General features: G+C 43.7%; 1 protein-coding gene across 1 annotated transcript; it reads left to right on the forward strand.

Moving 5' to 3' along the window:
* Positions 1–1,202: 1,202 nt before the first annotated feature.
* Positions 1,203–3,347, forward strand: LOC125317570 (zinc finger protein 239-like; the record flags this gene model as incomplete). The annotated part of the gene is made up of 2 exons (XM_048287423.1): positions 1,203–1,239; positions 1,426–3,347. Coding segments are annotated over 2 exons (960 nt in total), but the record flags the coding sequence as incomplete, so codon positions are not given.
* Between the last annotated feature and the right edge of the window lie 24,197 nt (positions 3,348–27,544).

Below are 27,544 nucleotides of genomic sequence, written 5' to 3' on the forward strand. Positions count from 1 at the left end.
TATGATCCCAGGCACTCCCAGGTCCTCCCAGTATTATTCCAGTCATGCCCAGAGTGACTCCCTGTCACTCCCAGTGTGGGCCCAGTCACTCCCAGTATGAATCCAGTCACTCCAGATATGATCCCATTTGCTCCCAGTGTGGTCTCTGTTGCTCCCAGTCACCTCCAGCATGGTTCCAATCCCAGCCAGCACCTTTCCAGTCCCTCCCAGTATGACCGCAGTCATTCTCAGATACTCCGAGTACTATTCCAGTCATTCCCAGTATGATTCCAGTCAGTTCCAGTAGGATCCCAGTATGACCCCAGCATGGGCACAGCTGCTCCCATTATCTTCCAGTGTGGTTCCAGTTGAACCCAGTTGCCCCCAGTTCAGACCCAGTCACTCCCATTTGCTCCCAGTGTTGTCCCTGGGTTGGGTTTTTTGGGGCGTGAGGGGGTGTTTGGAGAATGAAGAACTCCCAAAGCTGAGCAGAAAATTCCCCTTGAGGGGACATTGGGAGGTCCCCAGCAGGTGTTTTTTGTTGGGTCTGCCCGGGTCAGGCACGGCCACCTCAAGCCTGGAGCCAGGGGGCTGCGAGACCCCCCGAGAGACGTAGGGGGGAACCTTGGGACCCCCAGAGTGGGGGGAGCAGAGAGGGGCAGTACCGGGGCCAGGGGAGCCCCGGCAGTCTGGAGGAGGAGACCCCTGGGACCCCCAGGACCCCAAAGTGGGGAGCCCAGAGAGGGGGGAGCACCGGGATTCACGGGACCCTCAACAGCCTGGAGAGGGAGAGGGGGGACTCCTTGGACTCCCTGCACCCCAAATCAGAGAATAAGGGGAAAAGGACCCTTTGGACCCCCAAAACCCCCAGCATCTCCAAGTGGGGAGACGGAAAAGGGGGAACTTTTCAGATTCCTGGGACTCCCAGCAGTCTGGGGAGGGCAGGGACCAAGTAGAGGGGGGACCCCCAATACAAGTGTGACCCCCAGCAGCTGGGACGGGGAAAACCCCCGAACACAAAATGGCAGAGACCAGAGACTCCTGGAGGCTTTTTCAGGGGTGAATCTTGGTGTTTGGGAGGTTTTTATGGACACACAATGCCCAGGGAGTTCTAGAGATGGACTTGGGCAGGGGGAACTTTGAAGCCAAAGCACTCATCCCTTGTTTTCCCCCCAAACCAGGATTTCCCATTCCCAACCCTTGGCCAGATGGAGGAGGAGGCTGCGAGGAAGAGGAAGATGCCCCAGGACACCCAGGCAGGTGAGGAGGAAGTCAGTGGCCCTTTCCCCCTCTCTCCTGCTCCATCTCCCAGCCCAGCATCGCCCCCGGCTGCAGGACAACCCCGCTGCCGACGCCGTCCTGCTGGGGACGGACTGGGGGGATCTCCTTGCCCTTCCCTGTGGCACGGAGGCAAATCCCATCCTCTCCTTGTCCTTCCTCCCCCAGACAAGGAGCCGAGCACGGAGCCCAGGGAGGACAAATCCCCGCGGCAGAACCTGGTGGGAGAGGCCGTTTTGAGCGGCTCCACGGTGCAGGAATCCAACGGGGAGGAAAAGCCCCGGAGATCCCGCACGAGGAGGGGCTGCAAACGCAGCCCAGGGTGCTCTGAGGAGGAAAGACCCACCCTGTGCCGGGAAGGTGGCCAAAGATGCAGCCAGAGGTCAGAGCCGGTGGTTCATGAGCAGCTTCACAATGGGGAGAAGCCCCACAAGTGTGGGGAATGTGGGAAGAGCTTCAGGTGGAGATGCCGCCTGATCCGCCACCAGATGGTCCACACTGGGGAGAGGCCCTACAAGTGTGGGGAATGTGGGAAGAACTTCAGCCAGAGATTCCAACTGACCTCCCACCAGATGATTCATAGTGGGGAGAGGCCCTACGAGTGTGGGGAATGTGGGAAGAACTTCAGCCAGAGATCCCACCTGACCTCCCACCAGATGATTCATAGTGGGGAGAGGCCCTACAAGTGTCCCGAATGTGGGAAGAGCTTCAGCCAGCACGCCCACCTGATCCGCCACCATCGCATTCACACAAGGGAACGGCCCTATGAGTGCTTGGAATGTGGGAAGAGCTTCAGAGAGAGCTCCCACCTCATCCGCCATGAGCGCATCCACACAGGAGAGAGGCCCTACGAGTGTCCCCAGTGTCAGAAGAGGTTTCAGACCGGCTCAGATCTCTTCCGGCACGAGCGGATTCACTCAGAGGAGAGGCTCTTCCGCTGCCCCGACTGTGGGAAGGGTTTCAAGCAAAACTCCAGCCTCACCACCCACCGGCGCATCCACACCAGGGAGAGGCCCTACGAGTGTCCCGAGTGTGGGAAGAGCTTCTCCAGCAGCTCTAACTTGACCCAACACCAACGGAGGCACCGGTAAGGGAAGCCCTGAGAGTGCCCTGTGACAAGAGCTTCGTCCTCTGCTCCAACTTCATCCCCCATCAGAGGACCCACGTTGGGAAGGGCCCTGGTTGTCAGGATTATGGGATTGGGATGACTCAGAAATGTCACAGAGATGATTTATTGCTGAATCAGTCTCACGTTTATTGAAGGGTGAGATAGGAGAGATGTTGTGGACAACATCTCTAATATCAAAAGCAGCAGTTACAGTAGCAATAGCAAAAGCAGCAGCAGTGGCAGCTGCAGCAGGCACAGGTGCCAAGGTAGCAGCAGCTGCAGCAGATCCAAAAGCTGAGGTAGCTAAAAGCAGCTTTTTTCTACAAGGCCTTTTATACTTTTTGAAGCCAATAAGCAAATGCCACAAAGCTTGCTAACACATTTGTACCAATCATCACTGTACGTGATTCTGCCGCAGTGCATACTTTCTCATCCAATCATCACATTGCTATTATGGCCTTTTGCACAGGCTTATATTACTGTATCTTAACTTTCTAAGAAACTTTATTATAAAATTTATTGTTAAACTCAAAACTCTTTACTCTTTTACTTATGACTATTACTTCTTGCATAAAACATGTTCTTACTTGTTAAAAATACATTTCTACTTCTATAAAGCATGTTTATTTTAAAACTACAAAACTAATTTCTTGCTTTAAACTGCAAAAGGTCATTGTTCTAACTCAGGCAGCCTTCGCCAAGGTCTCAGATCAAAACGTGTATCCATTTCTATCTGTTCAAGCACAGTGCTGTTTCTGTACCCTGTCAGCACCTGTGAGTTCTCTGTAACTTCATTTCCCACATCTCTCCCTCTGTTGAACTACAAAAATCTCTTTGATAGCTTTGTCGACCATTCATCGCATGCACTGAAGTAGGCAAGGCGCCATTATCAACACAACTATGATAGCAAGTAATACATATAGACTTATTTTCAAAGGCTGTTTTAACCAGGATGCTAAACCCCATCCATCAAACAAGTCATCTAACCAACTTCCATCATTAACTCTGATTTTGGACACGCCTTCTCTTAACTGTTGTATGCTCTTATGAATGGACTCCGAGTGATCAGATAAATTCATGTAGCACATTCCATCAAAATCTTTACAGCCATGTCCATGAGCCAATAAAAGATAGTCAATTGCAGCTCTGTTTTGCAAGGTGGCATGTCTGGTATCTTTAACGTCTGTTAGCAAATCACTCAATGCAATTGGCGTGTTTACTCAGCCAACACCCCAATTGATCTAATTGTTTTAATGCTTGCCTAGAGGCTACTTGAGGTAAAAACAACGATGCAGTAAATCTTTTCCCAGAACCCCAAGGATTAAAATTGTTAGTGCACTCTGGTCCATATTGATGGACAAATGATCTTTTCTCTCTGTGTCTTATCTGGCTAGTTATTTTTATACTAGGTGTGAATAAAGTAAGCTTTCCCAAACTACATGGTCTGCCCCTGATGTGCGATGGGATAGCAGACCAAGCTCTGTCTCCACAAATAAAGAACATTCCCTGTGGTAATAAAAGGGGAACTGTGCTAGATACAGATGGAGTTAAAGAAGTATAGCTACACCAAAATGTCTGATTTTTAAAGACAGAGTGATGTGGAGAAACATCTTTGACTGCTGACTGATCTTTTCTTATATAGTTGAACTTGACACAGAAATCCAGCTTTACCGAAGCAAGAAGCTCTAATTCTTGTGGTTCAAAGGGTGCTTTGGGAAGGTGAGGAGTCCACCAATCCCACTTGTCTACTGGTGTCCAGAAATCCCACTGGTTTGACCCAGCTAGAGTGCCTCTCACTGCCTTAAGTTTTTTCGGTATTGGCTGAGCATCTACTGGCATATCGACTAAGCAAGTTGGAAATGGTTTCTTGGGGGTTGTGGTCAAAAGACATATGGTATCTAGACCTGATGCATTAGCTACAGTCACCTGAACATTTGTTTTGGGTTGGTCAACAAGTACACCTGCGTCGTTAAAAGCAAGCAAAGCAAAAAAGCATAAACATAACATCCAACTCAATTTCATCTTTCCCACTGTAACTCTTTTTGATACATAAACTACAGTCTGCAAAACTCGCAGCCTAGTTATGGAGCAGCCACTTTCTGGGCCTGCCTCTAGGTCACTTTTCAGTGGTGGGTTCTACTTGTTTCATAGCTGCTTTAGAGGGGTTCTTGTTTTTGCTTCCTTTGGGTCTCCGTCTTGGTCTTTTCTGAGGTTCAGCGATTACAGGTTGTTCTTAGGTGTCAGCACGGACAGGAGACTCAGAGGTAGCAATGGAAGGCTGATCAGTAGTGGAAGGTTGAGCGGGCCCTTCACTTTGTGTGCTCATCAGGCTCTTGTCTCACGTGATATGGTTTCACATTCTTTGCTGGAACCCACTTAGGACCTGCACCTGTAGAGGCACAAGCATACCCTTTGCACCATGTTATTAGAGGATATGGACCTTTGATTTGTCCTGTTTCTGGATTTCTAATTAAAACTGGAGGATTCTCTTTTAATTTGAGTACTCTTACTGCTGGTGAGGGGTCAGTAGCTCTAACCAAGGAAAAGGTGACTGGTCCAGACAGATGGTCCCAAAAGGAATCGCCTTCCCGAGGCCCAGTGTTTTCCCTCAGCTGCTAGCTAGGAGGGCCCATGCAGAAGCTGTCAGCTCTTTAGTGATTGTCAGCTCGTGATTTCAGCTCAGCTCTGCAGGGCAGCCTCCAGGCCAGACCAGGGAGAGAGATGAGAGGCTCGTGTAGCTGTTCCGCACGAGGAGCTTTATTGTTGGTCCGTACTCGTGGTCCGTACTCCGGCGAAGGGGAGGACAGGGAACAGCGCTCTCTCCCCCGCAGGGGCAGAGGGCTGGCTTTTATAGGGGTACAGGGGGTGGGTCTCAGAGGGTAAAGGCCAATGGGTTACAAAGGATCTGCATAGGGTCTCCCGGAGGATTCTGGGTCTGTCTTTTCTCGCAGTAACTGCAAAGTTAGCTGCCTTCCCAGGGGGGGTCCTGCTGGGAGGTTAAGCAATCTCCTTATCTCAGCAGACATCCCTCCAGGGCAGGGGCTGGGCATACCCTACCGAGTACTATTGGAAAAATGCCTAAAAGTTGGCGGGTTTGGCTCTGCAAAGCAACTGTTTAAAAAATTATATACATATAAAGCTTTACCTAAACGCATCTGTGGTGTTGCTTGCCCTGGTCCCCCTCTCTGTTGGTCTGGAATGCATTTCGAAGTGTGATGTGTTCTTTCAATGATGGCTTGACTCATGGGAGAGTAGGGAATACCAGAAGTGTGGTGAACACCCCAATCCATTAGAAATGTGGCCAATTTTTGAGCTGTATCCACAGGACCATTGTCTGTTTTTATTTCTTGGGGAACGCCTAATGAGGCGAATGCTTGCAAAAAATGTTGGCAAGCATGGGTAGCTGTTTCCCCTGCATGTACAGAAGCAAAAACTGTGCCAGAAAAGGTATCCACTGACACATGGATATTTTTAAATTTTCCAAAAGATGGGTATTTAGTGATACCTGTTTGCCATAATTATAAACTCTGCAACCCTCGCGGGTTAACGGCTCCTGTGTAAACGGGATTGCACCAGTTGACAATCAGGGCAGGCATTTACAATTGCTCTTGCCTGATCTTTGGAAATGCGAAACATTTGCACAAGGGCTTGTGCTACAAACCATTGACAAATTGTGGATGAAGTTTTCATTCCTTGAGAGAGGACTACCCAGTGGTACCTCTGCAGTGGTTCTTGTCTGTTGACACTAGGGACTGAAAATGCAAACTGTGGAGCGTCTTCTGGGAGAAGCGGAATGCTGAAGAAACAATCTTTTAGATCAATGATGACAATAGGCCAGTCTCTTGGAATTATTGAGAGGGAAGGAAGCCCAGGTTGGAGAGGTCCCATATCTTCAATCACTTCATTAATTCTTCTGAGATCATGAAGCAATCTCCAGGAGTCAGAAGTTTTCTTGTGAATGGCAAATACAGGTGAATTCCAGGGATTGTTTGTTGGCTTAATGTGGCCTTTTTGCAGTTGTTCAGCTACCAGTTTTTTGAGGGCACTCAATTTCTTTTCTTCTAGTGACCACTGTGCCACCCAAACAGGGTCATTGGTCTTCCATGACAGCTTTGGAGCAGTGAGTGCTGTAGTGGCCCCTATTAAAAATCCACTTCTAACCTTGCTCCCCACTGAGATAGCAAGTCTCTTCCCCAAACTGTGATGGGCTTTCTCACAACAAAGGGATGAATGCCTGCTGTTTTCCCTTCATGGTCTTTGACTGCAATCATGAATTCACTCTGCAAGCACACTGCAACTCCATCAATACCTGTAAGAGAATCTGAAGGTATGATTAGCTTCCAATCACTTGGCCAAAATGGGTGAGAGATGATTGTGACATCTGCACCTGTGTCTAGCAGACCTGTGATCTTAATTGTCTTGTTGTTATGTGTCAGGCTGAAGGTTCACTGTGGCCAGTTACAGCCTATGAGCTCGGTCCAATGAACTTCAGGTGATGGAGTAGAATTTGTTATTGAATGCAGATCTTGCTGACATTCCATTTTTATGGCCTGGTGTGTAGTTGTGGTGGGTACTGCAACAGCTGTGGCAATCTTCGTCCCTGCAGGAATCACCAATGGGGGTTGTGTAGCTCGAACTAAAACTGTCAATTCTTCATGACAATTAGCTGCAACAATAATTGGATAAATGATGAGGCCTATCATAGAACAAGCATCTTTCCCCATGATTAAAAATTCTTGCCTCTCTTCAGATGTTCCAGTGACTCCTGTATGTATTGTATAATGAAATTCATGTGTAAAAAATGTTAATTTGGAAGCCGCCAAGTCGCAGAAGGACCCGGGGGGTAATAATCTGAGGAGGTATTGGATGATCCTGCTGACAGTGTGTGGTGAGGTCCTCCAAATGCATCGGCCCTTTCTGGTATGCTGCCACTACTTGTTTCGTCACGTGGTGGCACGCGCTGCCTTTCCAGTTTCCTGACTGGGGCAGGAGATTTCCATCAACATCAAATTTAGAGCGACACTGGTTTGCAAAATGCCTTCCTTTTTTACATCTGGGGCAGCAATTAGGTTGCTTAGTATCTTCCGCGGATTCTGGGCAGTTTTTTATTACATGTCCAGGTTTTCCGCATCGGTAACAGGATCTACTGACAACCTCGGCCTGCATCACTGCCTTGGTGTTGTTTAGATTAAGAGCAGTGAGAGTTTTAGCTAGCATGTTGGTTTGAGATGCAAAAGCCTTCTCAAGTCTCTCCCCCAAAGTATCTGCTTGTATTGTGACAATGTGTTTGTGGAGTGGCCAAGTTTGCTGCAAGCCTCTAGCATCTGAAGTACGGTAGGCTCTGGATCAGGTAAAGCTCGGATGACTCTCTTGCAATCATCATCGGCATTAACAAAAGTAAGGCTATGGAGCAAAAGCAGACGGGCAGTGTCGTCTTCTCATTGTCTCTTGATCGCTTGAGTTAAGCGATCAATAAAGGTGGTCTAGGGCTCCGAAACCCCCTGGCGTATTTGTGTATAAAGACCTTCAGGGGACCCTGCCAGTTAGATTTGCAAGAGAGCTTTATGAGCTGCCTCTTTAATATCACCAAGCATGTCTCTGGGTAAATCAGCCGCTTGGTCTTCTGCTCAGTCATGAGGCGGGTCGCCAGCTAATTGAGCAATTGTAAGCACTGGATTAGGACAGCCAGCATAGCTCTCTAAAAGTTTATTAAGGTTCCTTTGCCATTTGGATTCACACATGAGATATTGTGTGTCTGTTAAGATCATCTGTGAGACATATTGGCAATCAAACGGTGTTAGATCAAAAGTAGCATATATGCCTTTCGGTAATTGTTTAAAATACGGCAAACTCAGTCCACTTCCCTTTATAGCTCTCCATAAATCTTTAATTTTGGCATGTCCCATATTCTCTCATTTTGGATTTTGATTCTGTCTGTTGTATCTAACAGGCATAGCTAGAAGTGGACCATGCAACATATCAAAATCCCCCTCCTTAATCACTTTGTGTCTCTCTGCTACCCAATCTGTTACGGGATAGACTATCGCTTTACTGGGTTCCTGTTCCGGATTTACCAGACCCGAGTCTAATGGATCAATATCTTCTTCAGAACTGGAATCAGTTTCTAGGTCTTGCTCTGTTGCAACCTGTGCGTCGGTTCTGGAGGTTCCGGTTCCCTGTTGCCGTTCCCCTTCCTCTGTGTTAGTGGGAGCAGGTAGAGGTTGAGTAGGGAAAGGCACGAGGGGCGCGGTGGTGGTACTGGCAGAGGGGTAGAGGGAACTGCCGGAGGCTGCAGTGAACCTGAAGGAGGTGGTGAGGGCGCGGTGGGATGAGACTGTGATCTAAAGATCTCAATAAGCACTCGAGACGCCGGAAGCAACTTAGCAGCCGGAAAATCACAGCGAGTAATTGCGTCATAGAGCTTAACTCCAACCGATTGCCGCAGAGACAAGGTAAAAGCGGATGCGGGGTCCACATTGGCAAAATTTTTCTGTACCCAGCAGAGAAGATCTTTAAGCTCCGAATTGGGCATGGTACGACAGCTTGAACATATCAGTGATTTTAAACGGTCATAGACATCTCTATGTTCCCAGGACATTTCCTGTCCCATGTTCCCCAGAGCTCACCTGTACTCCTCCAACAGGTGCTCCTTTACGGACTCTCTCTGGGCTTGTCCAGCAGGTTCAGGTGTTCTGCTTCCTTTCAGCAGCGAGTAGGAGTCCAATCCACCTTTCAGGTGCCTCTAGTCCGTGGAATCCGGTTTCATCTAACCGCCTTTAAAATCGTTCTCTGGGGCGTCCCGACAATTGACAGTCTTCTTCTGTCTTCTGTCCTTCCTCACATGACAGGGCACCACTTGACAGGATTTTGGGGATTGTCCTGAGATTACTGAGAGAGATGTCACAGAGATGATTTATTGCTGAATCAGTCTCATGTTTATTGAAGGATGAGACAGGAGAGATGTTGCGGACAACATCTCTAATATCAAAAGCAGCAGTTACAGTAGCAATAGCAAAAGCAGCAGCAGTGGCAGCTGCAGCAGGCACAGGTGCCAGGGGTAGCAGCAGCTGCAGCAGACAAAAATGCTGAGGTAGTTAAAAGCAGTTTTTCTCTACAAGGCCTTTTATACTTTTTAAGCCAATAAGCAAATGCCACAAGGCTTGTTAACACATTTGTACCAGTCATCACTCTATGATTTTGCCACAATGCGTATTTCTTAACCAATGAACATATTGCTATTAAGGCTTGTTGTACAGGCTTGTATTACTACATCTTAACTTTCTAGGAAACTCTATTATAAAATTTGTGAAACTCAAAACTCTTTACTCTTTTACTTATCACTATTATTTCTTGCATAAAACATGTTCTTACTTGTTAAAAATACATTTCTACTTTTATAAGATAAATTTCCTTCAAAACTACAAAACTACATTCTTGCTGCAAAAGCTCATTGTTCTAACTCAGGCAGCCTTCTCCAAGGTCTCAGATCGAGACTTGTATCCATTTCTATCTGTTCAAGCACAATGCTGTTTCTGTACCCTGTCAGCACCTGTGAGTTCTCTGTAACTTCATTTCCCACAACCTGTGACCTTCCATCTTGACTTCCTGGAATATACAAACAAATATTGTGTAAACTTCCCTATAAAACCAGAAAAACTGAGCTACTTATTTCCAGAAGAAATTCTGTGTCAGATGCAAAGAAACAAGTTTCAGGGTCCCGGTAAGGCAAAAGCATTTTGTACCTACTATCAGCATATTGACTGCAAATGCCTTCCAGTTGACACATTCTGTCAAGAAAGGTTTTGAACAGACAGACTAAGCCATGTAACAAGACAGAAGATGTTTGAAGATTTCAGATATTTATATTAGTTATATTTACTTTCCATTATTTTGAAACCTATAGTTAATTGTAGCCACCCTGTTTCCTCATATAGGTACCAAGTTTAAAGATGAAAACTTCAAATTACTACAACCCTGGGCTTTCTTTTCTTCCTTTCTCTTTCTAGTATCAATCCTGATGTAAAATTTTACCTCTTCTTACTATTAAAAAAAAGGCAATTAAAAATCCAAGCATACTAATGGCCAATGAAACCTTAAAAATATAATGTGATTGACACAAAACTTTCTGATTCCAGTGGTAAAAGTCAACAGTTCTGTCTCATTTATGACATATAAACCCCAGCTATTCCTTAGTATAACAGTTAAATATTGGTGCAAAGACCTAGATCATCACACTGCTTTTTTGGACAACCATTTAGAAATGTCATCCCTTCTATCACTGCTTGGTTGTTAATTGATATTAAGAAATGCAAGGCTAGAAAAGAAAGCAAGGCTAGGATAGCTTCTGGAATATTGCCCTTTTTTCAAATTGGGTTACATCATTTACATGCTTAATCTCTTCCAGGCTGGAAGAAAGAGTTTATAGCTCACTCTCGAGCCATTAACGTGCTACAGAACTGAAACACTACCGCTCACCAAAACCAAAATCCTCAACCTGGGGGACGTTGTGAGCAACACACCAAGGAGGGGCCTGGGAGGAACAAGCCCCCTCATTCCCCAGCCTGTGGGCTGATCACAACGCAGCACTGCAGCAGCCAGCACCACAGTCCGTGCTGCTTCCCACTGTGCTGTGGGGCAGCCAGAAAACACACATTGGCAGGGGGCTGCTGCACAGGCCTGGCTCCTCCCTCACCGACACCTCCTCCGGCCCCCACGGATGTCTGGAATGATTTAGTATAGGTAAACCCTTCAGAGAGAGATACTGGTGCAGGCGGAAGATTGCTGAAGCTGTGCACAGAGCAGTGAGTGGCTCCTGCATTACACACATGCTGTAGTCAAAGTCTTCCAAGCCTAAGTACATTTATACCAACCCACTCGTGAAAAGAGTTTAAGTGTATGTATGCAGCAGCAAAACAGAAGAAACTACTGGACTTTCCCCTCTGCCTTCCTGTCTTATCTAGATTACAGACATGTGATGAGCTATTCACTGTCTTCTTTCAAAGAGTTTATATGTCTCCACAAGAAGAGCAAAGCTCATACCCTTCCACAGAACTCCTGCCCTATCTTTTGTGAATGATCCCGTTATGACAAACCTACCTTCTATGAGTCCTTGTATTCACCGTCAGATGGTTTTAGCAGCTGACTCCTTGACTTGTTGAGTGATCCCTGCTTATTTGAGATGCAAAAGCTGCTCCTCTACCACCAATTAAAATGGCTGCCAGGATTACTTCTGATGCTATCAGTTCTTTATCAGAACCTACAAACGGCCCTATTTAATTTCTTACAGCATGACGGAATGACGGCTTCGCTAATGGTGTGTTGAGCTCTTAGACCTCCAGCACTCAACACCATTCACCTCCCCGTGCACAGGGAATTCAGGCACGGCACTTCCCAAAAGCTCATGACCTAGGCTCAGAAGGCGAACACCAGCTCCAAATCCCAGACAACGTGCTAATAAAACATGACCTATACTCCAGCAGTTTTCCAAGGGCTCTTAAATCCACCCTCCTCCCCACAGCATTCTGAGAAAGACTAGTGCACAGGACAAATAAACATCAGCCAGCCCAGGAATCAGTGCTGGATGCCTGGCATATTTTCTGGGTTGCTTGCAAAGCAGCAGGCATCTCCCTTTGTTGCTGATGCAGATTGTTTCCGATCTCTCAGCATGTCTCTCTCAGCATGTCTCTCTCAGCCACTTGCTCCTGAAACTTAAAAGGAAAACAGTGCACACTTAATTTGAAAAATGCCTTGCAGATTCCACAGCAGAAGGGGTTGAGTAGGTTGGAGGGGGTAAAAGAAACTGTTTCACAGGGCTATTGAGGCCGTGTGTGACAGGCTAAACAAAACCTCCAGGCAATTCTGTCACAAGTTATTTTCACTTCTTACAATTTGCAAACCAAGTGGGTGGCCATATGTCTATCCCTTCTCCTTCTTTTTCAGCAAATGAAATGAGGAGGATTTTTTTTTTATATATAGTTTAGTTTGTAACAGTTCTGCCTTTATTGTTTTCAGATTGACTATGTGCAACTGAACAAGTTTCCTCATTAAACACACAAGCAGATGATGATCATGCTGATGAGGCTCCTCATGCTATGGGATTCCTCTTACATGTCAGGCTACATTTATCTTTCATTCCTCTAAGAAAAAGGTCATGTAGTGTGTAACACACATCATGGAACCAGAGTGTAAATGCAGAGCCAAAACACTAGCCTGTGTCCAAGATATTCAAGGAAAAATAAACAGAATCTGAGAAAAGTTTACAATAAAATAATAAGCCACACTCCTTCCTCTTTCCTTTTCACACTCGAGCAAAGGTCAAGATTAAGATAAATATAAGTAGGGTTTTTTTCTCCCCATACTTGATGCCTTGTAAAGGACAAGGCTAGGGCTGCCTTCCCAGTCTGTGTGGACTAAAGAGAAAGGTTACCCAACAAAAATCTTGGTCTTGATGGCATATGCATGGATGGGACTGTACTTCAAATAGGAGATTTGCAGGAAAGAGTCTCAAGGAAATCTAAAAAAGCTTCCTGTCTCCAGTCTGTCTCTGAGCCCAATCTGTCAAAGTGGGTTTTTCCTTCTGCCTGCTGATTGACATTACTATCTTTTTTCTTTTCGAAGCACACCAAAGGTGGAGAAGCGTGGATTTAACTCAACAATCAAGCTCTCCCTGAGAAACAGGAGTGGACCTTTATGACCAACTCCTTTGATTTAAGCTACTCAGCATTTCTGATTCAGCAGTGGACACCACCTTCTCCTCATTCCAAAGCAGCCAGCCTACATAGAAAAGCAGTTGTTTGGGAATAAAGCAATACATTCATGTACATTTTTAATACCTGCTCTAATGCATTTCCAACAGTGGAAGGTGAAAAGACATTTCATTCAAGCTGTTCAGCATATCTACAAGATATTAAACTGGAGTTCTGGTAAAACAATCATTTATCCTATTCCCCACTTAACTAAAAGCAAGTCAATCTGTACTTTGGGATAAGGATTGAGAATACCATTCTTCAGAAAGGGGTCAATTAATACAACATAGAGTTCAGTCCCAGCATATTAGAAAAGTTTTGGATTTAGTGTTGCTCACAGGGACTCTGCCTCCTGGAAATTGCTATTCCAGCATGGCAATTGTCTTTAATGAATGAGCAATTCATACATATACATAAGGAAGGAAACAATTTGTAAGGAAACAAAGAAGGAAGTTGGGCTATTAGCTTCTTTTCTCTACCCTGATTCTACATTTTCCATCCATTTATGCAAACTCCAGCTTCTTTTTGTGCTTTTCGATCCCCATCTCTTTTTAAGTTCTTTGCCAAGGCAATGCCACTCTTTATTTTTCCTCCAGAATGTAACTCCCACTCCAAGCACCCATCCTACACAGGATTCCTTTGTGTGTCCTAGCCTTGTTCCTCACCTTAACACGTCTTCAATTCCCTATGTGCCCTTCATTTAATCAGCATTTCCTAAATGCTGACCCATCCCATCATCATCTCTACCCGGAACAGAATTTCCCAGGCCATTCCAAGTCCTTTATAGTTCTTAAAATACTGTGGCCAACCCTTACCCGTGATTTCCCCCACCCCCGCCTCCATGCAGACCTTGTTGTCTCCCAGCACCAGGATAGTTCCCACTGCCCCAGGTCTGCATTTAGCGAAGCCAACAGTACTTCTACCACTGCTTTCAGCAAGACCCCAATTGAGTCTTTACATTTCAACATAACCAGATGATGTCTACTTAGCATGAAATGTAGTTACTGTCCAAGATTTGCATGTCCCAAGCAATTTCTTAGCATAATAAATTTTAAATCCTTTGGGTTTAAGTGTTTGAAAATCATCTGCTAGCGGATATAGCAACTTCACTACATTCTTATTTTCATTATCGATGTAGAGCTAGGGAATTCCAATTATGAAAGGCTCTATTCTGTAAGCTCATTAAAAGTTAACATCCACCACAACACCGTCTCTCTATTTCATTGGTTCTTCGCAATTGCTTAGCAAAGATAACAAGCACCAGGCTTTTTAAGGGAGAGACACACTTTCTTACATAAAAAGACACAATCTTGTTCCCACCAAAGGACTCACACAGGTGAAAGTCACAAATTTCCTGCCTCTTCCTTCCTTTCCAAACCAGTGCAGCATGAGAGAAAGCAGCTGTTTCCCGAGGCCGTTGGGTCACAGACAGGTAAGATGACATTGAGGCTTGTTCCTCAGAGGCAGTCAGCAAGCAGCAGATGATGATCTCAAGGATCTAGGTGACACCATCACCCTCTCAAGAGAGGAATCCTTTAAGCAAGCACATTGCTCATCGCTTCCATCCTGCTTTGGTTTAATGAACCAGCTCTTCCTGACAATGAGCAGCAAGGGGATTTAATTTGACTGTTGCTATCCTTTTACATTTCATTCAGTAATTACATCAGAATAGCATTTTACTTTTACTTTACTCCAGAGGACCTTGGCACAAAGCAAAATGAAGTCAAATGAGAAATAGCTAGCTTAAATTTATATACACCGACAAATCATGCTGTGTTTCAACAAGTGTAAGAGAGACATGGGACTTTCCTTCCCTCTGAGCAGCTGCAAGCATAAAAAAAAAGTAATGATGCAATGTTCATTAATAAAACTTTCTTAGAAATCTCTTCTTATGGACAGATTCAACATCTGCAGGAGATACCCAAAACACACTCATTGTGCTGCACTTCCCTTTTTCCATTCACGTGTTATATATACTGAAAATACGTTATTGAGTAGGTATGAACACACCATGCTCCCAGATTTTCCCTACGTAAAACATATAGCTGTGTATGTTATAAACGATCAAACACAAGGGAGAAAAGCTGGCACAGATGCTGCAGCAAAGGAAATTCATCACATTACAGATCTCCCCTGATATGGAGATTGGCCAGGACTTTCATCAGTGATGGGAAGGAATTTCTCATCTTCCCATTTACAGCATCTGAAGCAAGGAGGACCCAACACCTTAAGCGGTGTCCAAGATAGCACAGAAATTTAAACAGAGCCATTTACAAAGGGCAGCAATTCATCTGGCCAGTTCACACCTCAGATAACTATCTGCAGAACCCAGAGCAACATAATATTCCAAGGAGCAGTGAGATAGCCAGAAGATTCTCAGCTAAAGAAAATCAGGCAAGAACAGGATGTTCCTTAGCCTGGCTAACCCTATAACATCTCCCAGCCATTAGCATGAGATGAAACAGAAAGAGAGAGGCTTAATTACTTGCAGTGTACAGATACTGCCCGAGGGAAATGTGACAGGTGACCTACAACATAAAAAATGCACTTAACTGTAAAAACTAGAGAGTGAAGCTAAAAATGAGAAAAATTAAAAGCTGTCCTTGGATATGCAGTAAAAGGTACATTGGCATCATAAACGGGAGAAGGAACACAAAAGCACCCAGCTGTTCAAAAGCTGTGCTATTAAGGTACAAAGAAATCAATGGTTTTTTAAAGAAAAAATCCCTCACAACATGAATGAGCTCAGTAACACTCAAAACAATATTATTTGTTAGAAAAAGGTTTGCAGTTTATTCCATCATTCCTTCAAATCCAGGGATTAGTGAGAACTTCTTAACAATTTCCTGCCTTGCCTTATGGTCCCTCAGCTTCACCAGGGCCAAAGCTTGCTCCTCACAGTCAGTACACGAATCCCTGTGGTGTTACCATCCTCTCTGAGTGAGAAAAGCACTCGAGATGGTGAACAAAGAGATGGGGCAGTTTCCTGATGTCTGAGAAGGATGTTCTCAACTCAGTGGCACAAAGTCTGCTTTTGTTCAGACAGGAATGAAGTGGAAAAATGGCAGAAATTCATAATAAGGACGATGAGGAGAAACATTGGGCTGTGCACACATTCAGTCCAAGCAGCATCAACGCCAGGTGTGGTTTAAAATTCACGTTTGTGCTTTATTAAAGCCATGCACTGTATTTATGGCTCTCAGTGAATTCTGTATCCAAAAGGGACACGTTAGATGATTAAAAATTAGTTGGACTTCTTTCCTTCTCCTGTAGCAGTGCCAGTAGGAGAGGCAGCAAAGGCAGTTCCCTGGCCTTCAGACATTGCACAGAAGTGGGATCCATAGATACAAACTCATGCAGCCAAACTGCAGGTATTTAATTCAGGGCCTAAGACATGAAGTTAGGCTTCTTTTAATAAATCACGGACAGGGATGAGCTCCTGACATTAATATTGCACTCCTCCCTCTTTCTGCTGAGACAGTCTGGACAACACGCATGTCCCTAATGCAGATCCAGGACTCTGGTATAACAGCCACCCCAAAAAGCCATAGTTCCAGCTACCTTTCCTTTCTTTGCATCATACCAGGAGGAATAAAAAGAAATGAAACCTATTTCATTTATTATTACAGGTGAGAACCCCTCTAAGTACATAGGAAGAGCAGTTGTATTTTGTAACCTTGTTCTCCATCTAGAAGTAAAACAGGAGCTGGTGTGAGGAAACGAGGGGAACAGAGAAAATGCTGAAAAGAAACTGAGGAATGTGAAGCCAAGTTTTCAAGCATTCCGGGCAATCACACCACTCAGGGACATTCTACAGCTCAGCAAATCACATGCTGGAATGCAGTGGAGTATGGAGTAGGGAAATAGGGAACTGCTCAACAAAATAGGTGCTACAGCCTCTTGTGCTCAGGCTCTTAGCCCAAAGTATGTTCCAGCTCCAACTGAAGGGCATTCTGAACCAGAAGAGCACTGACCTTTTGATTTTGGCAGTTCACAGTTCTCAGACAGCAGTACGTCTGTGGCTCTTCTCATCATTATTTTTGCTGTTTTCACTACTGGCCATCAAGTTTACTGCAGTAGCCATCCATGAACCCCAGATTACTACTACATTAATAACACAGAACATGGCTCTCAGAGTGCATTAGTGAGGTACCAAGAGAAAACCCAAATGATGATCCTCCTCACAGAAAAGGTAACAGACAAAAAAAAAGTGTGAAAATACTTTTTAAAAGATGGCTGAAATTAGGTAAATTCTTAAAATTAAGTAAATGTCTGAAATGAAATTTTAGTAAATTTAACTGTTGCAAAGTATTCTGAATACACATACAGTACAATATACTAGAGTCCAAAATTAAAAACTTACAGTCATGGAAATATGGGGTAAGGGATATGTTTATTTGGAAAAATCAGTTCAGCAGAGATCTCTTTGCTACAAGTATCTTGAATTTAATTCTTCTGCCTTGATACAACCTCCTGAGAAAATAAAAAATAAAATAAAAAATCCTACAGGAAAAACTTTTGTTGGATGCAATCTACTCACTCAGACCTGATACAAAAGTCTGATTTATTCTCTTGATTTATTGTCTTAAGGAGAATGAATTAATTATTCTTCCACTCAGAAGTCTATGGCATTAATCCTGAGTTGAATCAGAGAAAATTCAATCTCTCATGAGTTCCCACTCCATTTACTTTTCTTGTTGTATTCTGTTTCAGGGACAAGTAATGAGAAAAGTGACATACAAGCTCCCCCACTGTTTTTAATTTGGCATAAAACCATGTATTTCACCAAGAGAAAATTCCACTTCCACCTGTATGAATTTAATACTCTTTCTTCACTGCACTGAAATCAAAGCCAGTGATTCTAACCACTGTTAATTGTGCTGGAACAGAGTCCGAGAGACTTGTGAAGTATTCGCATAAAATATACAGTGATTGTCTCCACTTCAAACGCTACAATCCCTTCGGAAAAAGTCCTAAAGAAGCCCAAATCCTGAGGTTTATTTATTTAAACTAGAGGCTGAATCACCTTTTAACTTGCATTAAAATTGTCTGTAATGTTTAAGAATACAATACATAAGAAAGACTTGGTTTTGATGTAAAGTGCAAAAGAAAGACAATCGAGACAGAGGCGCTTGGGGCTGAAGCTGCTTCTCACGTGCTTTAGAACCAGACAGGAACTCCTACCTTTCTGTCTTAGCAGATGACTCTTTTCCTGATTGTGATCAGAAGGAATTACCCCCAGAGGCACAGCAGTGAAAATGAGTGCCTGCACACTGCAGCTCTGTCAAGGGTCCCTCTCGAGGCCAGAGACCGTCCACGTTTCACCCGCACGAGCAGAGGTCCTTCGGCAATCCTTATCTATCTGAGCTATGAAAGTCTCTGTACTCACTCCATGAGCAAAATCCTCACACACATCCCACTCTGTGCTTCTTAAACACAGGAAGATGGAAGATGAAAAAGCCAATTTTACTGGTTTAAAGGAAAACTTTGTCTCTGTTGCCTCGTATTGATACAAAGGAGATTTTTTCCTCCTTCAATGAGCATTTAGTATCACATAACATTAAAAGCTTTTGCACAGGATGAGCTAGATTTGAAAATGCATGGTTATGAGAGCTTACCAATATATTTTGGGAGAAAAAATAATTTTCAGTGGTGAGCATTGCTATGAATGAAGCAGCAATTTACAGAAAGAACACTTAAAACTGAGGATAAGCATCTCTGTGCAAAACCGCTTTGCCTCCTGCACCCTTTCTGAAAAGCAATAGTGATCTACACATGGGGAAGAATTTGCACTGTTTGTAAAAAGATTGTTTGAAAGTATCCCGTTCCCATCTGCCAGGGACTGCAGAACTGATGCACAGAAAGTGCTCCTACACGGATCTTTTGCAGAAGTAGCACTCTGGAGAACATCTGGGGAAGACATACAGTGATGATAGGAAAGTATATTCCATTTACTTTATTTTTTCCAGATGACCCAGTAGCAGAGCCTCAGCATGTCCAGTCTGAGAATTTTGGAACAGTTTGGATGGTAACAGATGGGTGAATATTGCTGCCAGTAACTGTTGATGGGGTGCAGTGCCTTTGGTGCTATGTCTGAAAGAGGGAGGGCTTCACACTGCAATGAAAGAAGAATGGGAAACAATTAAAGGTACAGAAGAAGCTGAGTGGGCTGTGTGTTTTGTGGCAGCCCATTTCTGAACTGTTTGAACAGGCAGATCTAAGGTTATTTTACTGCCATTCTTGAGAGCTTATTATGGTGTTCAAAGAGCTGCTATCTCTTAGCACATCTCTATTAACCTTAGTTCCACAACAATGAGTTTAATGTTAGGGTTATGTCACTGAAATAGGCTTGGGAGTTCCTCTGGCTTTCCCATACAATTATCTTGGTTTGTTGTTTTCTCTCCAAGCTTCACGTTGCACATTCCTCAATCCTAATCTGTGTCCACCTTATCCACATGGAACCATTTACTCATGGCAGAGTCAGGAGTGTCAACCCAACCCTACACTGTGTTACACAATTGTACAACCATCAAGGCTGTGAAGTAATTTACCCAGTTATTCCTAATTTACACAAGTAAAAGTGAAAATAGGATTGTACTAAAGAGGACTGGAAACTCTTATATTGAACAGTAATCAGAAAAGTTAAATAAAACCATCAAATTAAAAAGTTGCCTCACTTAAATTTTTATGGACACAAACACATCTAGACAAATGGGAAAAGCATCTACCTTTACTACATCTAGATTAATCCCAGAATGCTTACAAACAAACTGCTGAGCAGTAGTCCAGTAGCCCAATATCTGTTCTATTCTTGCTCCTCCTTGCAGAGAAATCAAAATAATCTCAATTTAAGAATAAACATTTTTGCTAAAAATGTTAACATTATGCTGTTCCAGTTGGCAAGTTCCAAAAAGAAGGATTAAGTACATAAATGAAAATTTAGCACTGCACTTTCAAACTTGAATGCTTGAGGGAAGGCATATAATAAGGTATCTAATATTTAGAATTGTTATATCTGAGTTACTTTAACTGAAGAATTTGGGTCCCAGTTTTTCACACTAAGATACTGAAAATTTTGTACATTATACTTATGTCACTGATAACAAATATAAAAGGAATTTGGAAATATAGTGGAGCTAGGGCAAGGAATATCTGCAGAAGCTCAGAACTTCCTGAAGTCAAGATCATTCATTCTCCCAGAGTTGCCCTCAATGTCAATGATCTCCTACTAATCCATGAAGAAGGATTCCCACAAACATGCTCCCTGCATGTCAGCAACCCGTGGGTACAGATGGGTCCTGCAGAAAGAAAGACTGGAGAACCTCTTCATTCCTTTCCCACCTGAACGTGTTTTCTTAGGAGGGTTAACAAAAATCATGCATTAAATAGTACCTGAAAATAAGGCTCCTGGAGATGGGAAGCACCTCATTCATACAAAGAAAATACATTGCTCTAAACTAAAGCTATAAAAACACAAATGCTTCTTTTGCCCTTACATCAGCTTTGCTTCAGTTTGGTCCAGGCTTTAGCTCAGTCACACCAAGGACATGGTGAACAAATGTGTGATGAAGGCCCGAGCTTTATAAACTCTTTACCTCCAGCTCCACATTAGCACCCTCAGCTGCACACACTGTCAGCCTCCTCCCTGGGATGGGAATGCACCCTCTGAGTTTCACTGAAAAGTGAGACAGAGCATCTTAAATGACAGGTGATTAACCATATAAATTAACACATTTTATTCTGCACTGAACAAATGAGGAACGTTTACAGACAAAATTCCAACATCTCAAGTGAGAAGGCTGCAAGCCCCAGATGAGGAGCAAGAACAAACAGCTGGATAGCATTTTAAAGTTAGATTATCTTCATTCCCCATCTTTATGGTATTCACAGAAAAGTTTACATTTGCTAAACTAATTAAACATTAAGCTTCAATATATGTTACCTCAGTGGGTTTAGGATTTGGGGTGGGTTTTTTTCCCTTACCTATATTAAGGGTAACCTATATTAAGTATAATGGCTGAATGTGATAGTGATCTTGTCTTGTGTGGAAGAAAGAGCAATAAAAAAAGGTTTGGGGTTTTTTTTAAATATTTGAGCAGATTTTTTCACAAGGATAGCCTCCTGAAAGTCTTTCTTTTATGGTACTTTCCAATATCTAACATAAATTTTGAAATCCAGAAATAAAAAGAGTAGTTCATCCAAAACTTAATGACAAGGTACCTTCTGCAGAAAGAACAAACTAATTCTCCAGAGAAATTACTCACTTCAAAGGCAAAAAATGATCCCAAATGTTTTGTGCAACTCGGAGGGAAGAGGCTTTCAGGAGTCCCCTGCAGCACACCATGGAAAAATAATGGTGGGAGCCACTGGCTCTAAGACATCCGAGAGCAGAAATCAGTCATCTGCAGAGCACATGCTTAGGTGTTCTCTGGGTTTGTTACTCTGACTTTGGCTGGAAGGTTGAGAAAGACTCTGGAAATTGCAGACACCAATCTATTTTTTATTAAAAGTTTTGGCAGCAGGACGGGTGCGTGCTTTACAATAAGCGAAGGGTGGGGGAACAGAGCGCTGAAAAACCTCCAGTCACAGCACAGGGCTCCAGCACATCTGCTGGAGCAGCGAGGGCTGCGGTTTCTGAGAGGCTTGTGGTGAACCTCAGGGCACGGAATGAATGATCCCTCCAGCCCGGCCTTCATTAAACCGCCCATCCTCTGAAGCGTGGGACGAAGCCGACGCGTGGCCAGCCACCCACCAGCAAGGGGACGGTCCGTCCCCAGGATGCTTTCTTTCTGGCCAGGAGGGAACAGAGCTGTTCATCCCACATAATTCTGAGCTGTTTCCACTGTGTGCTGCCCAGAGGTATGGACAACTGCCGTGCCTTAATTCAAACAGCCCAAACACACACATCCTATGGGATGTCGTGCAACGCACCTTGCGAGGGCGAGCTCTGCTCAGAGCCTGCAACTGCAGCCGCAAACATAAATCAGATACAAGGACTAAAGGTGTGCTCTTGGAAACGGCCGAAATGTCAAAGGGTAAGGGCAGCTTACAGTTAAATTTGCAAAACAAAACAGCCTTAACACACCATCTGGGCACCTCTGCATAAATTTCTGCAAGAGAGTCTTAGGACAGAAGTAATTGGAAGACTGAAATATTTCGATATAAAAGCTTTTATGCCTCCTGTGTGGTTTATCTCTCTTGCGAGCGTCACTCATGGCATGAGTGATCATTAAGTGATTGCTACTATGTGACACTTTAAATGGTAGAAAGAGAAAGAAAGAGAGAAAATAAACATATTTGGAATTTTGACATATATTTGACAAATAAAAATGGCATGTGATGTTGGGCTACCATTTAAATTAAGGTTTTCCCAGATAGGATTATTTTAAAGTGTTCATATGGTGAGGTCTGATTTGCTGGAGCACTTAGTTATTATCTGCAACAGGGATGAAGAGGACCTGGGCTGAGGGGCTATAAAACACTAAGTTCTGGGAGAAATCAGTGTACAGGCAACTCCTTAGGCTCCTTCAGCCAGACACTTCGAGCACCAGAACCATCACATCTCCTTCCTCCAGAAGAGATCACATCATCATATTTTCTCACAAGGAGAATAGAACAGGAATAGAAACACCATGCCAATGAGGGAGCTGGAAAACCTCACAAGGAAACTGCTGAAGCTGTTCTCAGAGCAACACCTGAATGGTATGAAATAAATAAGGCACGTGAGCTACAAGAAATAAAGCACAAGCTTAGTTAGCAGCACACTCAGTGAGCACAGACTCTCCTCGCAGTCTACTTGGAAACTGAGACAACACTTGAAAATCAGATCAGATAACCCTATCACCAAGAGGCTGGCTGGAGAATCCAGGTAATCACCCGATCCAGAACTATCTCCATTATGAAGTCTCAGTGCTCTTTCTTTTCTCATACAGCATAATTTTACTCTTGATTCTGAAGAAATCATGCTGTGTTGCTGCTGACTTAAGGAAAATAATTATGATTGTCTGAATGTTGGGGAACCTTCTTTGAGGGTCGCTGAAATTGGCAGCGGAGGAGAAATTTTAAAAGAAAAAGGAGAAAAGATAAAATAATTGGTAGAAGTCCAACAAGGATCAACAATTTCAGCAAAGAGTGGAATATTTTGCAAAACGCATTAAGCGTTTGGTCAATACCTTTGTATGAGAGGTTGTTTCCCTCATGCTGGCAGAGGAGAACTGAACACATTTGCAGAACTTGAAGATTTATGGTTTGCACAATGGGGGGGGGGGGGGGGGGGGGAGGGCGGGGGGAGATGGAATACAAAAGGTATAATTGCTTAAAATAATTATGTGCCTAGTTCACATTTTTTTTAAAACAGAGCAATAGCAGTTTCAGGCATTTCAGAAGCCAACTACAAAGTATCTTAATTGCTGGCAAGACCAATAAGCTGTTACTCGCTGAGTTTGGAGTGGTGGGTGGTGGTGGCTTTTTTAAGCAGTAGTCACATTTTTTCCCTTTGTTCTTCCCCCAATCATTAACATAACACCCAAAGGCTAAGAGAAAAGCCCTTCAATGTTGTATGCAATGAATGTGTGGCACTAGAAGGAGCTACTAGGAGCTGACAAAATTTCAATCTGAAATCAATTTATTAGAAAAGGAAGTTCCAAGCAACTTTAAATTCCATATATGCAGCAGTCAGGTTATCTCTCACAACGAGGAGGTGCACTCCTAGAATGCAGCTTGGCTGAGCTCTCACTTGAGCTTATCCAGCCTTCTCCTTTATGCCTCCTACCCAGGTTTTTACAAACATGAGCTTGAATTACTGTAATATAAATAATGGGCTCAGTTTCTTGACTTTTTTCAGTGTTAAACCTAATGCATTGTAGATGGCTGAAAAGGTGTTTCAAAGGGACTAAACTTAACACCATTCTGAAGCTCAGGCCTGCTCATCTTTTTTTAATTTTGCACAGAAAAAACCCCAAGCCACAAACATACATACATATATAGGGGGGTGTGTGTATATGTATGTATGTATATATTTATATATTTATATGTAACAGCTCACATTTAAAATAATGCCCTGCATCCCCAATATCACCATTGTCTGTTTGTCATGGCTTCAAATGCCCCTTGGTATCACTCCTCCTCTCAGTCAATAAAGGCAACCTATTTCAGTCCTGCATTGCCTCCCAGCTCTGTCGCAGGTTGCCAGAAAGAAGCTGTTTCTTCCTCCAGCTTCACAGATGCTAATCCTCACTAATCACATCTCCTCTTCCCTTGCTTCACATTTATTACATAAGTCACTGGGCTAAAGGACAGGCTGGTCAGGAAAAAATGGGGCGGTGTTATATTTAAAAAGAGCAGTAATGAACTCAGGAAGTGCACCCAAACAAACCTGAACATCATTATTATTGTAACCCTGACCCTTCCTCTCCCTGCTCTTCCCTGCCCCACACATGCGCACACGCTTCTCCTCTCATGCACTGACTTCTGTCTCCAGTAAGATCTTTGCTCCTAAGGACGGGGCCGTTGCTTTCACACAGTCTGTAAAATCCTCAGCTCAAGTGCCATCCAAGTAAAGAATAGTCTGACATCCAGGCAGATACCTGGATAAAATTAGTCTCATTCCCAGTAGGAAGGGATGCTCCTTAAGCAGTGCTTCAGTGAACATGGCCAAAAGGCTTCTCTTACTTATTTTGAGGTGATCTTTCAAATTGAGACAGAGGTAGAGGAAACAGACTGATGAAATATGAATAAAACTGTAATATTGCTTCTGCTCATTACATATCCACTTTATAATGTATATATCATGCATTATAAATTAAAATTCATAATCTGCAATGTGCTAAAGCTCTCAGCTTTCGTAAGCACTATATATCACATGAACAAAAACTCTTTCTTATTTGACTTCTTTAAGACATGTCAAAATCATCCACTCATTAAAAAAATAAATAAACAAGATGAATAAACAAATATGTTATTGTTGGCATTCATTTCGCAAAAAATATAAGCAAGTTGGTTCTTCCAATCCAACTGGTTCAAGGTAGTTATAAACTCAGTGAATTAACAAGTCCAATAAATTTAAAAAATCAAAACCAAAAGTCACAAATTTAAATTTGTTTTGTATGCTATGAAATACATCATCCTTATGCTCATGTTGTTACTCAGAACACAACTCAGGACCATGCAGGGATGACTTTGCTACCAATAAATAAGCCAATGAACTAAGACACTAAGCTGTAGCTCCCCTAGAAAAACCAGACATATTTTTACACAGTTGTCATAGGTTAGCAAGCATAGTCCCGGAAGGGATGTCCTTGCTAGGGGGTGCTTACAGCTTCCTCTGGGACCTGATAGAACCTATCAGCTGGCCAGTTTGAATATGGACAATTCTCGAAGCCACTTAAAGTTGTGACCACCTCTGTGATCCACACTTAAGAACAGACAAACTCCCCCTCCAAGCTCTCTCTCGTTTCCCGTGCTGGGACAGGTGGCTGCAGGGCCCGAGTGGGGCCCAGTGGGCCCAGCCAGGCCCTGCTTGGGCCAGGCCGGGCCGGGCCACGGCCATCCTGGAGCCGATGGGCCTGTTCCAGCCGTGGAACTCCCCCCACTGCCTTGCCGTGGGCAGCCAGAGCGGCTCGGCTCTCCCCCCTCTCCACTGCGATAAGAAAAATTCAACATTCCAGCTGCAAAGCTGCAAGGCCGAGGTGAGATTAACCCTTTTAGTGCTGTGAAGAGCTGAAAACCTGAGGGAAGAGAGAGAGGAGATGCTTAAAGCTGAAATTCTGTTGTGAAGCTATGATATATCAGAGTATCCCCTTGTAATTCCATGAAGATATGGGGGGTGGAGTGTTCAGCTCGTGAGCAAAAGCACCTGCGCTGAGATAGGCAGGTGCTGACGCAGCTGTAATTTCATGAGAAGTTTGGACAGGGAGAGATGGACCAGATGAGGACTTTTGCTCCAAACGGGAAAGGAGAAAACCTCAGTTCCTAGAGATGCTCCCAGAGATAGTCCTAACGATGAAGATGATGAAGACCCTTTGCTCCCAGGGAAGGAGAAGGGCCTCTGTTTTTGTTTCTGAACGGCTCAACCTTAAAATTGTACCCCAAAAAACTTCAAGAGTGGACCCTCGAAAGCAGTTGCGGGAAAAGCTGCAAGTCGGGGGAAGGGACTCACACGCAGGCAGAGAGACTCCTCTTCCTAAATGGACTGAACAGTATTTGGAAGTGGGCGGCTGTCACAGACTGAACATCTTAAGGGTTGTCTTTTCACATTGTCAGTGGGAGAAGGGAGGAAGGTGGGGGGAGGAGGAGAGTTCTGAAGGTGGTATAATTTTTTTTTTTTTCCCTTCTTTTAGGTCTGTTAATAAACTTCTTTATATTCTTTCAAGTTTGGTGCCTGCTTTGCATTTCTCCTAATTCTTATCTCACAGAAGATAAACAGTAATGAGTATTTTAGACCAAACCACTACAACAGTTTGTCAGTGGGGATTATTTAGTTTGAGCAGAGTTCTGTGCTGATGTACCTGGATCTGGTCCTCTGAGAACTGAACTCTCTGAAACCACTGCCCTGCACCCAGTAAACCAACTTTCCTTCCATTTCCTTTAGCATTAATTTTTCCACTTTTTTTCCCCCTAAGCTACATCAAAATGAGGACTTCAGCTTCCAAGAGTTTCTTTGTTTCCAAACGATAGGAGAAAGTTTCACGGAGGATGTCTGGACTTCAGGCTGGACTTCAGGCGGCTCTCTTGAAAGCTGTTTATTGCATAGGTGAAGTTACAGCAGTTCAGGGAGTGGGTATCCAGAGCCAGCCCTACAGCTGCCAGCTCCAGCTGTAGGCATACCTGAAGCCGCTTGCTGTTCAAGTTACAAAGCATTGGATACTTTTCTTTGCTGAGTAGCTTAATACATAACAACCAATAAGCACCATACACAATACCTTTACATTTGCCTATAGCCTATCATAGCTACTACCATCACCATATCATAGTCATTATTATCCGATCACAAGAGTAAGTAAGTTACAATTTAAGCTTACAGTGGAAAATTCTCAGACCTTTCTTCTTCTTGCTACATCAACATTTCTTCTTTGCCTGCCATATCTCTCTTTTTGGTAAAGACACGTTTTCTATTGACTTATGCTCTTCTTGAGACTCATTTACTTGGTGAAAAACATGTCTTTGTTTGTAGTCACATACCTTTGTCCTATTCCTAAAAATCTCCTTCCAACTCATCTCCAACCTTTGCCTTCTCAGTTACTCAGCGATCACTGTTTCAGCAAAACATCTTTTACTCTATACCAAAACTTGCTTCCTTTTCTACCTCATCCCCAGTTTCTACATTCACAGATCTTTCTGCCAAGCCTACATACCTGTGAAACTTTCTTACCAAACTTTAATCCTCCCCAACACCAAACATTTTCAAAATGAAAGTATTTGTACACATTTTGCTTTC

Source organism: Corvus hawaiiensis, chromosome 27, assembly GCF_020740725.1.
Source record: "Corvus hawaiiensis isolate bCorHaw1 chromosome 27, bCorHaw1.pri.cur, whole genome shotgun sequence".
In the NCBI taxonomy this organism is placed as follows: domain Eukaryota; kingdom Metazoa; phylum Chordata; class Aves; order Passeriformes; family Corvidae; genus Corvus; species Corvus hawaiiensis.